The sequence below is a fragment of the Toxorhynchites rutilus genome, chromosome 2, assembly GCF_029784135.1.
Source record: "Toxorhynchites rutilus septentrionalis strain SRP chromosome 2, ASM2978413v1, whole genome shotgun sequence".
Classification (NCBI taxonomy): Eukaryota; Metazoa; Arthropoda; class Insecta; order Diptera; family Culicidae; genus Toxorhynchites; species Toxorhynchites rutilus.
Genome location: NC_073745.1, coordinates 214,574,024 through 214,591,277, shown reverse-complemented (window position 1 = coordinate 214,591,277; position 17,254 = coordinate 214,574,024). Strand labels below are relative to the sequence as shown.

General features: G+C 39.5%; 2 protein-coding genes across 2 annotated transcripts in view; one reads left to right on the top strand and one right to left on the bottom strand.

Annotated features, from left to right (window-relative positions):
- Nucleotides 1–276: 276 nt before the first annotated feature.
- LOC129769597 (C-type lectin 37Db-like) lies at nucleotides 277–1,531 on the top strand. Its single transcript, XM_055771968.1, has 2 exons — nucleotides 277–423; nucleotides 498–1,531. Exons 1-2 carry the CDS (start codon nucleotides 319–321, stop codon nucleotides 885–887), a joined length of 495 nt encoding a protein of 164 aa, XP_055627943.1. The 5' UTR covers nucleotides 277–318; the 3' UTR covers nucleotides 888–1,531.
- Nucleotides 1,532–9,201: 7,670 nt separating this feature from the next.
- LOC129766660 (uncharacterized) overlaps nucleotides 9,202–17,254 on the bottom strand; it is a 69,470-nt gene continuing 61,417 nt past the window's right edge. Inside the window, exon 9 of the mRNA XM_055767247.1 lies at nucleotides 9,202–9,532. Within this exon, the coding sequence (XP_055623222.1) occupies nucleotides 9,202–9,532 (331 nt within the window). The remainder of the gene's footprint in view (nucleotides 9,533–17,254) is intronic.

The following is a 17,254-nucleotide window of genomic DNA, read 5'->3' as shown; positions in this document are numbered from 1 at the left end:
ATATTTTGAGGTTTTCTATGGTATACGCACTCAGAACATCAACAGCATCATCAACTTGTTTCATCTTTACCGATACACGTGAAATATGGAATGTGTTATGAACTTCAAGTTAAATACAGGAATAATGAGTATAAATCGCACAGCATGTGTTGATTTCTTAGAATTTTATACAAGTTATATTCCAAAGATAATTATATTTGAAGTTCACAGATAGCAAAGTAGATAAGATTGCTAGTTCCGTCTTTGTTGGAAATAAGAGACAGCGTAAGTTAAACACCTCATTTTATTCATTTCGTTCCGATTTCCCAACCAGCAAAGATGCAGCAAACCATTCTCGCCATATTGGGTATATTCTGCGTGTTCGCAGTTGCCCAGCAAATCCATTGCACTTCTCCGGTGCGTTACGTTGTCTCAGAATTTAAGGTGAGTAATTTTATGTGAGCTTTCAATTAATTACCCTGAATGATTTTTTCAACTTTTCGCAACTTCTAAACTAGGCAAACTGGTTCCGAGCTTCGGAGTACTGCTTCTATCGGGGAATGCAATTGGCCATCGTGAAAACGCCAGAGGAGCATAGACAAATGGTCGAAGTGAGCAAAGACTCCCACGCGTTCAGCAACGACAGCTTTATCGCGTGGTTCGGTGGCAATGATTTGGCCGAGGAGGGTATATTTATTTGGCACGCAACCGGAGAGCGGGTTCGCTATGCCAACTGGAGACCTGGTCAACCCGATAATTACGGAGGTGATGAGGATTGTATGGCGCTAATGAATATCCCTGCGTCTGGGTGGCAATGGCACGCGAATGACGGTCCGTGCCAGAATGCACACTACTTTATCTGCCAAAATATCAATGATCCATTCCGGCGTGGCGTGACAACGTTTTGATTCACTGAAACATGTTTTCTCGCGTTTCCATGTGTAAGCGCGATTTCATGAACGATGTCGAAGCAAGATTGAGAAATTTTCCGATAAGATACGTCAGTTAAAGAATAGTTTATGATTGAATTCGCTTGTTGACAGTCAAATATTTTTGTGAAGTGACAAGATGTAACTTTTTGCGGCTTACAACTCTTACACATTAATGTCGTATTTTCGCTCGGTTTGAAAACATACAAATTAACTTTGCTCTATGATTTATCAACGATAGATGAAGGTAAATCCCAGAATGTTCAGTTCTTCTGAAAACTTGCAAGACATTTTACCTTTCACACATTTCAAATGTCGGCATGCACGACATGCTCTGCGCGAAAAACAGGATTCATGAGCGTTCTCACGTCGCAATTTAAAAAAAGTGCATTAAATATGAATTTTACAGTATTGTAGAAAGCAATATAATCATTTTTATGTTAGCTCTTTTCATGAATCCTTCCCACTTTTCTCTGAGAACTCATTTCCATCACCAAGAATCCAACCAATAATTTATCACTCTCTATAATTTGCTTTTGTGGTGCATAACCACATGGAATGGGTCAATGCATATTACTAAAGACAAGCCCAGAATTATGAAAGCGTAGGAACTTCTTGTTATTGATAATACACTGCGTGTCTTAACTATGCACCCACTCAATTTTCCTGAGTTTCCAGAGATATGAAAGAAGTTGGTTGAGTTGAAGTATAGAGTGAAGAATACTATAACTATCTTCATTTAAAAAGCCAAACTTTATTGTTGTTTTCAGGCGCGAAACAGCGTTTTATAGCTATAGAACCAGATGGAACAACTCTCACTCCTTTGCAGAATTAAGATCAATTTCACATGAATCTTGAAAACCTAATATAAGTTTATAATTCGTAGGTCATCTTTAGGTCTCAATCAGTACAAATAATTCTCTTCCGGGTGGTTTCGATCAAGTTGCGACATGTTGTAGTGTGTATCTCGTTCTACGCAAAGGATACTGCTCGTTTGTACTCTTAAAATCTATCATACTGCTTGAAAGTGGGATCTACTATTCGTACGATCACTCCTCAAAAGTTTTCGATATCTGATCTGGTAAACAAGCTTACCAGTCCAGAATCTGGAGTCCCTATTCATTAAACCATGTCAAGACTTTCCATATTTTATTAATTAGTGCCAAATTATCCAATTATCACAGGGTATTTGGTGCAAAAACAGCAGTTCTTCGTTGTACTTCTGACTGTTTATTCGTGCCGATGGTAAGCTATTTGACGAAGGTATTTTTGTGAAAATTGTCCCCAAACCATAAAAATCCCATCCCCAAAGTCGCGGGTCCAAAACCAAATGTGGAGCCTAATCCCAAGGGTTTCACTTTTTCAGGTGAACTTCTCCGAGAAAAAAAATTCAACTTGAATAGAATTTCTGAATTTCTTCATACTAGTTGAACTTACGGAACATGTCATGTAATATTTCAACTCGTAACTTTGGAGGCGGAAGATTGATGGTTTGAGGAGAATGTTTTCAAAAAGTAAAAGGATCTGTGCCCAGAGGCACAGACGGAAACTTGACGTAGGACTTTGAGAACAATTGCTTTTGAATTAAGTTCTTTCATTTTCGACGTCATCGTAGTACTCAATGTTATGATACAATATGATAGAGTCGTACATTGAGCATGATATGATTAGAAAACAACCTTGCTAATAAAATCTCTATCAACGAATAAGAACGAATAAGAAAACCATACCATGGAGTACGAGGTATAACTATTAAATAACGAGACTGATTACGAAAAAGGGTTATATTTTAAAAATTACGGTACAACGATATGCTCACCTTCAATATAGTCCCCTTGGCACCTCGCCCACCTTTCCATACGTTTTTTCCATCGTTCGAAGCAGTGCTAAACTCTTCTTTTGTGGTGGCGTTCAAAAGCCGCGTCGCTTTTTCTTTCGCCTCTTCTACGGACTGAAATCGGGTACTTTTCAACACGGATTTGATCTTGGGGAATAGAAAAAAATCGCATGGGGCTAGATCTGGCGAGTACGGGGCATGTCCGAGCACTAGAATGTCTTTATCGGCTAAAAATTGTTTCACCGACAGCGCGTTATGGGCAGGTGCGTTGTTGTTCGTGTTTTTCTTCACACATGATTTCCGACGCGCACTACAAACCACGTTCCATTCAAACCACTGCTGCTCGCAAACTACTATAGTGACAAAAACGTATTTTCGTACGTTTATAACAGACACTTCATGCTACCGAACGCACTATTCGTTTTCCCCCCCACCCCTCTAGGGCGCCACCAGGCGCGCAGTCTCGTTATTTAATAGCCATACCTCATACAGCAATGCAATTCACTTTGATAAACGGCACAGTCACTAACTGTTCACCTAAATGAACCAGTTCCATTCCTTTAATCTTCCGTTCAGCAGTATCCATACAGGCATCAAGAACAACACATAATGTTAACTGAAGCCCAACAAACATAGGTAGCTTTACAGATGTCCATGTTCTGGCATTGATTTCTTCAGATGAGATAGGACATTTTCTAATTCGTGTGGATTTTTTTCAATTACTGAACAAAGAAAAGGTGCATCTTCTTAAAAAATTCGAGGGGTTGTATCCGAGACACGATCGCTTAGAACGTAGGACTACGCATTCTTTTTTTTTAATTTGTTGGTTTATCATTTCGGATATTATTTACTAATACGTCGAAATTTCATAAATAAGTCTTGAGTAAAAAGTTCCGGGGACCCTGAAAAGGTTTAATGGCTTGCGTGGTTTTGTAGAATCATTTCGAGAAGAAACGATTCTTTCTTGCCGTTGCGAGAACAATACACTAATTGGTCATATGTCACATTTTGTTTCTTTATATCAATACACGCATTGCACTGAGTATTTAACGAGAGGCATCTTCCGTGCATCATCATTTAACAAGCATCAAACACGCGTTGCACAGTGTGTTGCACAGTTGCAGCGATAAAAATGAAACATCGCGAGAATGACCGTTTATGAAAATTCGTTTCTCCATTCTCGGTCAAAACCGTCAATAAAGCTAGCTTGCACTCTCCTCTTGTCTCTCCTGCTTTGCCATGGCTCGGATGGTTGTATTAATTGCAATGTCAGATGTACTTGAAGTGAAATATTCGCTAGCGTTCACAGCACATAAAACACAAAACGAGCAGATTAAGCGACCTTTGTTGTTTCGAGCACAGAAAGATTCTGAGAATTTTCCTCAGAGGAGATGCAATACTTATATGCTAGCGACATCTCGCTTACTATGCAAGTTTCTTACTCTTCGTTGTTATTGACAGCTCTGTTCGGGAAAACACACAAATGGACAAAACAAATATATATGGGGAAATGGGAATGCTTCCAATTTTCATCAATTTAAACCATATACAGACTATGGGATTGTAATGTATAGCATATCACACAAAAATTCCGATTCGATTGACATGCAAATCGTTAAAATCCGTACGCAGCAAAAATAGTTATTAACGTTAACTTTATTTCATAAAAACGTGACCTGTTTTCTGATTTGGCACCCTTAATGTAAGACGTAGTCCTTCGTCAAAATTCGCAAATTGTATGTGAAAATATGTTTCCCATCCAACAATATTATGTGTAATGATTTGACTCGCGCAATCATTCGTTTTTTTCTGCTAGTTTCCATGAAAGATCATGTTCAGAGAAGAAATTTTGTCACGATATTTTGACGTAGGACTACGTCTTCATCTCTGTACCGGGGTGTAAGTTCAAAGTTTCGAAAACGAGGGAGTGACGCTGGACTGCAAGGTTTTGAACGGTAATACCTCTTTTCTGGCTGAACGGAGTGGCATGATATACATTTCATTCGAAACACAAAATGTCCACGTGTTATATGATTTTTAATTATTGACCCGAAAGCTTGTTTCAATAGCTTTAAAATTGCTTTGAAAACAGGTTATTGAAACCGTATATAAAGTCGCACACTCTCTCTCTCTCTAGAAATCCATTCAGTTGATGCGGCGATGTGAAATGAGGACGGTCGCACTCAGGCGCCTATGCATTATGCTCTTCTTTTCCAAACCCATTTCTCTTCTGCAGTTGAACTGAACGGAGCATTTAGCGAGAACCGGCATATCGATAATATCCAAGAAATATCCAAGAGTTATATGATTGCTTTTTATTGACTCGAAAAATTGTTCCAATTTTTAAGCTTTGAAAACATGTTATTGAAATCATCCGTATCCGTATGTAGCGCGCACACTTTGAAACCCATTAACCGTTATTGGAATGTGAGATGGTTGCGCTCTCAGGCTGAGATACGAATATAATGAAAAAAATGTGATCGAAAGAGGTTCATTCCACACTGTCTGAGTATAAAACATGACGCTTCCTTTGCTTTCGTCATGGCACGATATGACATGAGATGGTGGATATTATCGAAGTGGATATGATATTACATATGGAAAAAATCACATTTATGTAAACAGCGTTATCCCTTTTTCCTATCCTCAAAAATTCATAACTTTCGAACTACTCTACCTATTCAGATGATCGATATAACAAATTGAAGTCAATGCCCTAGCCCAAAATGTTACATTTGCAACAAAAATGATCATTGATTCGTGATCATTGATTGTATCTGATTTTTACTGCTGCTGCTATTTACTGCTGTTTTGCATCAAAAACACCGTGATAATTGGGTAATTTTGCATCTATTAATAAAATCCGGAAATTCATGGCATGATTTAATGAATTCGGATTCTGGACTGCTCAGCAAATTTTCAGGTATACAGGTCGGACTCGATTATCCGGAGTATTGATATTTTTTTCACTCCGGATAATCGAATCCTCCGGATAATCGAGTCAAAACATTTTTTTTTCTTTATTTGTGTTTTTTTGCATGTATTTTTCGTTTTTTGAAAATAAAAGAAGAATTTGATTTTTGGTTCATCCCTTGAGAGTCAGAAAACACCTTTCTCACATGAAAAAAAATTATTTATCCAGATTCTCTCAGGAGGTGATAGACGATCATATTTGATGAAAACAATCCTCCTACGCATATGTTCGAATTTCAACAATGACAGAGTTACAGAACTTTTTTTTTGTTTCGGATTCTGTTGCTTCAAACTGGCTCAACATTAAAAAGTACGCTACGGAAGACGATTCTGAAGCTTTCATTTGAAAGATGAAAATTTAGTACAGGATATAGTAGTGGAACAACAAAATTAGTGAATTTCAATAACATTTTGGAAGTGAAACACTTAAAAGGTAATAATTATGAATGTGTTATTATTAATTTTATCCTAAAAAGTTATATATAACTAAACTGTTTCTATCAATTAAAATGAAGTTCTTTAACCGCTCCACAATTTGTTCTTTGTCGCACAACTTCCATATATCTTAATTTGGCTGCAATATCGATATAAACAATTCCTGGTGAAAATTCAAGCAAAATCTTCAAAAATCATGATTTTTACCCCACTGTAATAGCCACTAAAACTTCACCTTAACGTTGAAAGGTTACATTTCTTCATGAAATAAGCCATATTTGAAATATAAACAAAAAAAATCCAAACTGAATATAATCGAGTCCAAAATTGTATGTAATCGAATCACATATAATCGAGTCTGTATATGATCGAGACCGACCTGTACTGTATTCTATTAGTCAAGCTAAATGAAACCATTCAAAAAGTAATTAGTTGTTTGGGGACTGCGGTCATCTTGAAATTGGATTTTTCATTATCTGCTATGTTCTACTAGTCGAGATCTTTTTTGATACATTTTTGGGCATTTTTCATAAATAACTGTGTTCTACTAGTCAAGCCTTTTCATTTGATACCCATATTGATGGGGTTCTGAGAAAATAGGTAATCCGCCATTTTGTAGTGTCTGCCATTTTAGATTTGCATTTTTCATAAATAACTGTATTCTAATAGTCAAGTCCTTTCATTTGAGTATCAAATTGATGGGGTTGTGAAAAAAATATATATGGCGCCATCTTGCGGTGGCGGACATTTTGGATTTGCGTTTTTCATAAATAACTGTGTTCTACTAGTCAAGCCCTTTCATTTGATACCCATATTGATGGGGTTCTGAGAAAATATGTAACCCGCCATTTTGTAGTGGCCGCCATCTTGGATTTGCATTTTTCATAAATAACTGCATTCTACTAGTCAAGTCCTTTCTTTTGATACCCATATTAGCTATTCAATTAGAATTATTATACAAATTATTCAAAATTTACGAAAATCAAAAATAAAATACTCCGGATAATCGAGTCCGACCTGTATTATGTAAAAAAAAACTCAGGTTTCCAGAAAAAATATACAAAAATATAGCGCCCTCTTTCTATAACCGAGAAAACTATGAAAACTAACTCAATCAATAATTACACAAACGAAAATCCATATTTTTTGTAAAAGTAACATTTTAACAAAATGTTGTATTCGGTATTTGTTACATTTGGATAAATGTTCATTTTAATTTTAATGAACTTATTGTTCATTAAAATTAAAATCAAATACGAACGAGAATTTTTTTATTCAAACTAAAATATTTCTGTATTGAGAGATCCTATAGGAACGTTATAGGAATCAAATAAAAGCTGGTTGATAAGGATAAATGGATTTGCTATTGAATTAGTTGGCTACAAATAATTTTAGCCCACAAAATCTTTGAAAAAATACAAAGAAATCCATTTTTTATTTCTTCCCGATATTTTTTTTCACTTCATCAACACACACCATGATAATTTGTTCGTAATATATTCCCAAACTTGAAAGTTTAAGCTTTAAAATAATATAATAGGTGTACCGGTAATTTTCTTCGGTTTTACAACAGATGGCGTAATTTCCAGACATTCGTTGGAAAGCTACTAACATTACGCGTCTTTTTCAGTATATGTCAAAAAGCTGAAGCGTAAAGAACATAGTTTTTTGCCACCTCAAATATGTCGAATTTCGTACCAACGAGAGTGTTTTTGCAGGGAGTGTTACTTCATTACTTTAATATGAAGAAAAAAGCTGCGGAAAGTCATCATATTTTGGTGAAAGTTTATGGTGACTATGCTCCAATTGAGCGATCGTGTCAGACGTGGTTTGCACAGTTTGAAAGTGGTAATTTTGACTTGAAAAATGAAGAACGTTCCGGGCCACTAAAACAGTTTGTAGATGAAGAATTGGAGACTTTACTCGATCAAGATACGTCACAAACGCAACAAGAACTTGCAGATACACTTGGAGTAGCTCAGCAAACCATATCTGATCGCTTAAAAGCAATGGGAATGATCCGAAAGATAGGACATTGGGTGCCGTATGAATTGAAGCCACGAGACGTCGAACGCCGTTTTTTCACATGCGATCAACTGCTCCAACGGTATAAAAGAAAGGGTTTTTATTGCATCGAATCGTTACTGGCAATGAAAAGTGGGTTCGCTACGACAATCCTAAACGTCGGGAAACGTATGGATCCACCGGCCATGCATTAACATCGACGGCCGCGCGGAATATTCACGGCCAGAAGGTTATACTGTCTATTGGGTAGGATCAGCTTGATGTGGTGTACAATGAGCTGTCACGATAAAGTTATTTTGCAGCACGACAATGCTCGGTCGCAAAGGGATCCGTGAATTGCCAGAAAGATGGGAAAAAGTTGTGACTAGCGATGGGCAGTACTTTAAATATGAAATTTGTAACCAGTTTTGCAGAATAAAGCATTAATTTAAAAAAAAACAAAGAAATTTACCGGTACTCCTATTACATCTCTTATTTATGCGTTCATTCTATGTACACAAAAAAGTATGTTATTTGTATTGAATAAATTGGCAATTACTTTTTTAGCAGCCCAATAATTCGTATGACTTTTAAATTATTCAATTTTTTCACCAAAAATTGGACAGTTGGTCAAATGTTCCTATGACGGATCGCTCAAATACCTTTGATTTGTTGTATAAACTTCATGTGAAATCATGTGAAATGATTATAAGAAACAAATTTAGGGAAACGTCATCTTAAATTAACTTTAACCATGTTTAAATCACTATTTTATACTGTAGTGCAGTTAAATATTTACACAATTTGTATATTTGTATATTCGATTCTTCGAGATCATCTTTTTCTATTGTGTATTGAGCTAAATATTTACGCCATCACATTGGACACATTTATTTTCTTGCCTCCACTCGCTTAATTATCCTACTGTGAATTTCTAAACGGTATCATCTCAAGCCGCATCGGATTAGAACCCCTCAAAAAAAATTGCAACAAACACAAAAAAAGGAACGAGACTTTTCGAGGAACCATCGAACCGAAATCAATTCAATCTACATAGGGATAAACCGGGCCATGATCCCATTGCTGCTGCGGTAAATTCCCGAATCGCAACTCCGGGTCCTGTCGCGGTCCAACTCGCGGGCGCAGCTGCCACTGCCGGTTCCGGCCCAATCCCAGCTTATGATGCAGTATCTCAATCAGCAGTAAGCCAACGGAGAGAAGCAGTCCGCCGAGCAGCAAGATAAACGCCGAATAAACACTATTCATGCCAACAATCAAATCCGTTGGCGCTATTTTCCGCACACATTTCGGCTTCGGTTCCTGCCAAACGCGTCTCTGGTGGTCCATTATTCCGGCTTCATTCAAGCGTCGTAATCTGGAATTTTAGATCATTCCGTGGTTAAACAGAACAACAGTGAGTGTGTGCAGTGTTCAGTGTGCAGTGTGCGGAGATACGTGGGTGGACGTTGGCAAATCGGCAGAAGAGCTGAATACACTGTCTATGCCGAGACATAGAACTGAAAAAAAAACTCAACAGAGGAACCGAAACTCAAAATTGAAAAACCGCCGACTCCTGACCAGTTCGGACTCCCTGAGGGGAGAATGTGTGTGCGTGTGGATGTGTCGCACGCGCAAGTTAGTGTTTGGTAAAATGTGGAAAACAGTGATTGAAATCGGGTACAAAAAATGAATGAAAACTGTTTCGCATCGTCTGTCGAACCGTTGGTATAGGATAGCCAAATCTTTTGCTTGGTTGCAGATATCATGGCATGAAAACCAGTTGAACAAGAGCTTAGTGGATTACAATGATCGAAACCTGTCGTTGGGAGGAAATATTTGGGTTTTATTGTGGTACTGTACTTTCGTTCGATGCAGATCACAGAAAATTGATTGTCGTTTTGAAACATTTAAGTCCAACTATAGCGACCACCTTTGTAAGAAGACGTAAGGTTACATAGCCACATGTTTAGTGAATTATTATGATTTCAGTTTAAGTACTGTTCTTTTCACCACCTTCCGATTATAAACATTATCCAGTCATTTGGATCACACGTAGAAGCAAGCGGTCAATTTCAACCAATCGCCATAAAATTCATAGATAGAGATATTTAAATCTATTGAAAAAACTAAACAAAAAAAAGACATTAAATGATTTGGAAGGAGATAAAAGAACAGTATTATAACACAGCGAAGTTTTGAAGGACTTACGAGAAACAAGATCACACGAATACCATTTATCTGGATAGAAGAGATATTTAAATCTATTGAAAAAACTAAACAAAAAAAAGACATTAAATGATTTGGAAGGAGATAAAAGAACAGTATTATAACACAGCGAAGTTTTGAAGGACTTACGAGAAACAAGATCACACGAATACCATTTATCTGGATAGAACGTTTACCCGAATGAGAAAGAAAGATGAATATTGATGAAAAAGATTAAAATTTGGGTAATGATCCAGAAAATAAACTGAAATCAGTTTCTTTATTTCTTTATTTCTTTTCTTTAAACCATCTGACTCACACTTGGTCCTAATGATTTTCTTAAAACTAAACGACACTACTAAATCAAAATACAATGGTCCAACAAAATAAAACAATACAAAGATTTCATCTACGAGTGAGTCGTCTGTAAAAGGTGTCCGAAGAGATATTAAAGTCAAATAAGTCGAACACATCATTGAAACGGACTGACATAAAACGAACAGGATTGTGCAACGCATAGTTCACACTGCGTCCCTCAAGATACAAAAAGTTTCTGGTACGAAGAATACGTTCAGGCGCATACATATTAATTTGCTCCAACAGTGCAGGGCAGTCGATTTCTCCGGTCAAAAGTTTGGCGACAAACATAGCCTGAGCGTTGAAACGTCTCCTTTCCAGCGTCTCCAGTCCCAAGAGTTGGCAACGAGCCTCGTACGGTGGCAAGTTTAGTGGATCCCGCCACGGAAGATTCCGGAGAGCATGTCGCACAAATTTCCGCTGAATAGACTCAATCCTACAAATCCAGTTAGTTTGAAACGGGCACCAGACAACTGCACTAAACTCCAGTGTAGATCGAACTAGCGAGCAGTATAGAGATCGAAGACAGTGTGGATCACGAAATTCACTTGTAATTTTATGAACGAATCCCAACTGCCGGTTGGCTTTAGCAATAATTTCGTTGAAGTGCAGTCGGAAACTGAGCGCATTATCAAGGGTCACTCCAAGGTCACGGATGTGGCTCACTCGCGACAGAACTTGACCAGAAATGGAGTAGTTAAACACTATTGGCTTGAGCTTCCGGTGAAACGAAATAGTGCTGCATTTCGAGATACAGAGCGACATCATATTCCTCAAGCACCATTCTTCAAAGCGGTTGACCAGATCCTGAAGCCTATGGCAATCTAGTGCGTTCCTGATTGCCATATAAATTTTCACATCATCAGCATAGAATAAGCGGCACCCAGTTGGAAGTATCAAGGATACTTCGTTGATGTATAGTGAGAACAACAATGGACCTAGGTTGCTTCCTTGAGGCACTCCCGAAGGATTAGAGAATGTCGCAGATTGTGCAGGTCCGATTTTGACACACATCTGTCTATCTTTCAGATACGAGTTCAACCATGTCGTTAGTCTTGATGAAATCCCGAGTTTGTTCAGCCTTGCTAGAAGGATTTTGTGATCGACGCGATCGAAAGCAGCCTTGAGGTCCGTATACACTGCGTCCACCTGTGTACCTTGCTCCATATTGCGCAGACAAATGGAAACAAAGTCGACCAAATTGGTTGCGACAGACCTTTTTGGGAAAAAACCGTGCTGATCCATTGACAGATAGTTCTTGCAACAGGAAAACACAGCATCATTGACAATGATTTCGAAAACTTTTTAAACAGGCGCAAAGTGATGGGATTCCTCGGTAGTTTTCTATGTTACGTTTGTCTCCTTTCTTGTGTACTGGAAACATCACTGACTGCTTCCATAGCGAAGGAAACATACTCTGCTGTAGAGAGGTGTCGAATAGAACCGATAAAGGGTAGGCAAGACTTGGCGCACATTTTTTGAGTACACAAGAAGGGATACCGTCCGGACCGGGAGTCAAAGAATACTTCAATTTGCGGATCGCAGCCTCCACAACATCGCTGGTGACTCGGAAGATGTCAAGATTCAATACGTTGGTTTGAGTGTCTCTAACGGCGGCAGCAACTTGCATTTCGGAGGACGAACGGTAATTGAATGCTCGCTTGAAGTGAGTAGCGAAAAGATTGCATTTCTCGAGTGCAGTGTTAACCGAGTGATTCACCAGAAACATGTTCACGGGCAAGCCTTTTTCCATTCTCTTGGAGTTGACAAAGGACCAGAAAAGTTTCGGGTTTCTACGGAGATTTTTCTGCATACGCCTCGTATACTGTTTATACAGGAAGCGATTGTACAAACGGTATTCGTTGCTCGTTCGGTTCAGCTCTTGCTTAGCAAACGGACAGCGCAACCTACAGAAATGCCGGAGAGCAGAGGATCGCAATCTTTTGAGTTCTCCCAGTCGTCTATTGCCCCAGATTGGTCTCCGTGCAATCCTCCGCACAGGAACGCAATCAACGATGATACGGGTCATGACATCAGAAAACCTGGCAACGGCAGCATCCACATCCTCGATGGTCTCCAGAAATTCCCAGTCGACTTGAGCTATAGCTTGATGTAATGCTGCGAAATCAGCTTTCTGGAAATTGAAGGAAGTCAGATCTGGTACATCTTCAAATCCAGTTGGCGTCGGTAGATTGACGTCAACTTCTAGTGCTGGATGATCGGTGTCGAGCGGAGTAACTGGATCGGCAGCCTCGGTGATCGAGCACCTCGATAAAGCAGCATCATTCGCCAGCACTAGATCGAGCAAGCGGCCATTCCTGTTCGGCACTGGATTGATCTGCGTTAGACCATGGAAACAGAATCCATCGAGTAAGGCCGAGGAAGCAGTCGAAAAACGTGATCGTGAGCAGTCAACAGAAGGTGGAGCATTCGACGGGATATTCCACACTAAACCAGACTGATTGTAGTCGCCGAACGCAAATGCAACATCCTGTGCTTCAAGCTGAGAAATGATGGCTCCGATGGAATCAATATGCTTCTCAATACATCTGAGATCACCTCTCTTATCGGGTGGTAAATAAATAACACCGATACTAACGACCAAACCTTCTATCCGGATTTTGACCCAAAGCTGTTCGAGAGTATCACACACTGGAGTAGGATCAATGAAACCGCCTAACATGGATGAGACGGCTATCAAAACACCACCGCCGCGTGATTTGGAGCTGTTACGTGAATTACGATCGTTACGATAAACGGTGAACGTGTTTCCAAACAGTTGCGGAGAGAAAATACGGTCGTCTAGCCAGGTCTCCGTAAGAATGATAATGTCATAATATGATTCTGATACAGCTGCGAAGAAGTCGTCGATTTTGGTGCGCAGCCCCCGAACGTTCTGATAGTAAATCAGTAGCCGGTTAGAGTCACGTGTTACATGTCGGGGGACGTTGCGTTGCTGATGCCCTTCGATGACGTGAAGTCTTACTGCGCGGTCGTGATTATTCTCCGGTGGCAGCGTGTCGTAACTGGGATTATGGGATATTTCAGGGAGTGAATAGTTGCTAATACGATGGTACTTGCCTGGAGAGGCACGGTGGAAGACCCCTTCTCCGATCCCATACACAGGACCGGGACGACTGCTGGTTACTGGTTGAAAGGACTCGACTGTGATGGGCGGATTAGGAGCTCCCATGGTGCTTGTGGCAGAATTGCGTCCCAGTATCTGGCTGCATCCCAGTGTTCGGTACGTAGGGGTAAGTTCGGGTTGTTGTGGACATTGACTGCTGCAACTAGGAGAAGTATCACGGTACGGAGATCTTGAGGAAACTGGATACTTGCCTGCCATTTCTTTTTGGAAGACCCCTTCTCCGATCCCAAACACAGGACCGGGACGGCTGCAGGTCACTGGATGGAGAGGCTCGACTGTGATGGGCAGATTAGGGGCTTCCACTGTGCGTGCGGCAAGTTTGCATCCCGGTATCTGACCTGAAGATGCGGTGCACAGTATTCCTGAAGAATGAAGCGATGGAGGTAGCGGTGATATGCCGGGTATTAAGCGTCCATCTGTACAACTGGATCTCCTTCTGATGGTTGTGGTTCCACTGGTAGAATTCGATTGATCCCGGTAATTCTGAGCTGGTTTTTTGAACGATCCTCGAATTCACGAAATATGACATTTTCCAGCCATGAGTCTCGTGACAACGCAGAGCATCTTAATTTTGAACTGATCCCAATCTTGAAAGACACGAAGTTCATTGCGCTGAGCTCCTTGCCCTTAGGAACCAGTTTTATAACTTTAGGCTTTAGGCAAGAGCCCAAATCCAAACATTCACGAACCAGAGATGCTATTTCAGCTTCAGTCGTTTGGGGGTCGAAAGCTGAGTGATAGATCCAGAGAATATCGTCTTCAAGCGGCACTGTTTTGATTTTACCGCTCATTGGCTTGGTTCCACAGGTCCTGGTTGGCATCGTAGGGCTGGAAATAGGACTGCCGGTGTCACCGCGCCTGCGTTTAGGGGTGTTTGATTCCATAGCAGACCGTTTCGCGTTTACCCACGCTGTCGACTTGTTAGGAGCCAGTGTTTTCGCATCGACTTTTGCGGCCAAACCCTCTACAACTTGGCTAAGCTTGGCAATATCGTCCTTCAGCGAGACAATTTCCTTCGGTTCAGAACAACCGCTTGTTCCATTGTCGATCATGTTTCTGAAGCTGCTGTTTTTGAATAGTTCGGCGCAACAATTGCACATCCAAAACACATTGTTTGCATAAAGCCCCAGCTGATCCAAAAGCGGGATGTCGACTTTGGCACAAATCATGTGGAATGGTTTACCGCAGTATCCTTGACAAAAAATCCGGTCAGAGTTAGAAACAACTTTCTGGCACTGTGCACAAGCCATTGTGATGTGTAATGTTCTCTTGTCTGTGGTTTGACCAATATACAGTGGATGCAAGCTTGAGTGCAAGTTGTTTCTGCTACTAGTTAACAGATGGCGCTGTTGCCACAAAAGTGAACGATGGGACGTGTGCGATAGTTGATCGAGAGGAACAAAACAAAACAGCAAAGCATAACACTATTATCACAACAAAAGTCACTAAGCTTTATCACAAGAATTTCACTAAATTAATGTTCTCAGAGGCAATAGCTTTCACATTGAACACCGTACGTTAAATTAGATGCGGTACAACACACGTAAAACACGTAAAAATCATGCAACAAATAACTCAACGTAAACAATGATTGAGATTTGCGTCTCCGTTTCAGTTGAATATATCCCTACAGATTAGCTGATTTGTCAGGGAATGAATAATTTTCTGTAAATATTGAATTGAAATATTCATGTTTGGAGGCGATCTGGCGTAGTGGTAACATCCATGCCTCTCACGCTAATGGTCACGAGTTCAATTCTCACTCTCGACATTCTTCCAAAAATGGAAGTAAAAGTGACGAACCAGCCTAATGAGTTGAAAATCACTATAATACAGATAATAAAAAAAATATAATATTCATGTTTGTTAAATCTAATCCAAATAGTTAAAACAAAATAAAAATAAATGCGAACGAACAGCTCATATTTAAAAAAGAAAAAAGACTTATATAAATATTCATTTTAGCACTTACATATTAACGCCATCCCAACGAAATTTTAATTACAAATTTATTATTTGGCAAATCGTTTGACTACCACTTAACTGTAGATCGGAAGGTTGGAAGCGGAACAAATCGAAAAGCATGCTCCCGACACATGGACCGAAAGGTGGTTGCCATTATCGAGAAACATCCCAACCTTTCAGTCAGAAATGTGGCTCGAAAGGTTAGAAAATCAAAATCATATGTACAAAAAGTGAAGCAGAGGCATGGACTGAAGGCATACAAAGTGAAAAAGGTGCCCAATCATGATGATAAGCTAAATTTCACTGCAAAAACCCGTGCTAAGGTACTCTACACCCTGTTTTTGCAAAAATGTTCATGCACAATAATCTCGTTCTCGAAGACTTCAAACAGCTTCCGGGCTTGCGAAGAAATGCCGTAGCCGAGTGTTTCCGGACCAAGAATCAGTCTAAATTCCCCAAAAAGTACATTAATGATTTCAAGAGGAGATGGAAAAGCGCCGCCGCCAGCATAACTGAGGATACTGTACGGAACCTAATGGCAGATGTTCCCCAAAAAAGTCCCCCTCCACCCCCACCCTCCCCCTACACTACGCCACTGCAAAGATGCATCATAGAGTCAATCAAAAGTTTCTGATAACAGAATCAAATGCGTAGTGAGCGCCACCCGATGAGCCGGGCTTGTGCAAGCCATTGATGACAAGCGCCAGAATGAACGTGCTAAATAATTACGAATTAAAAATTGAGAGTCGGTTTAGGACCACCCCGACTTTTTTCAAATTCGTTATTTGAACAGATAGATTCGATTTAAATACCTTATTTTGATGAACATGTCATAAACAATTCAAATTGCCATGTTGTAATGTTTCACAATCTAAAAGAACATTGATCCTTTTTTACATACAGGCCAAAAATATGTCTTTCTCTGAAGCAATGAAAACGCAAAATAGTGCTGAAATACTAGAATGAAAAGAGCCTAGGGCTACCAAAATATGTGAACGGAAGAATTGTCAAACGATCATTGTATTTTACATTTCCCTTTGAAATTATTGCACATCTCATGTTTAAGTAGTTCTCGAACGGCGAAAGTTCATTCACCTCTAGTATCTGAAAGGACGATTTTCCCAGGCTTCTCAGTTTAAAAGTACGTTTTAGGGAAATTGCAATATAAAAAAAGAGTTCAATATTCTTCACTTCACTTTCCATCATGCATTGGATGTGATTATGGATGTGGCTGTCCATTCAACCCCTCCAGTGCAGTTATTTCAATAATTTAAATTTACCACTTACGAATGAATTTACTTTTCCGTACATACCTAATATCGCTTCTCTGTCAACTCACAAACCGAAATATAACCATCAGCGAATTCAATTTTGCAATTAAACCACTCAAAATGCTTAATATTGGAGCCGAAAAAGTTACAT

Coding starts and splice junctions, on each gene's coding strand:
- LOC129769597 (XM_055771968.1), top strand. CDS start 319: ATGCAGCAAACCATTCTCGCCATATTGGGTATATTCTGCGTGTTCGCA. Junction 424..497: donor ACGTTGTCTCAGAATTTAAG/GTGAGTAATTTT, acceptor CTTCTAAACTAG/GCAAACTGGTTCCGAGCTTC.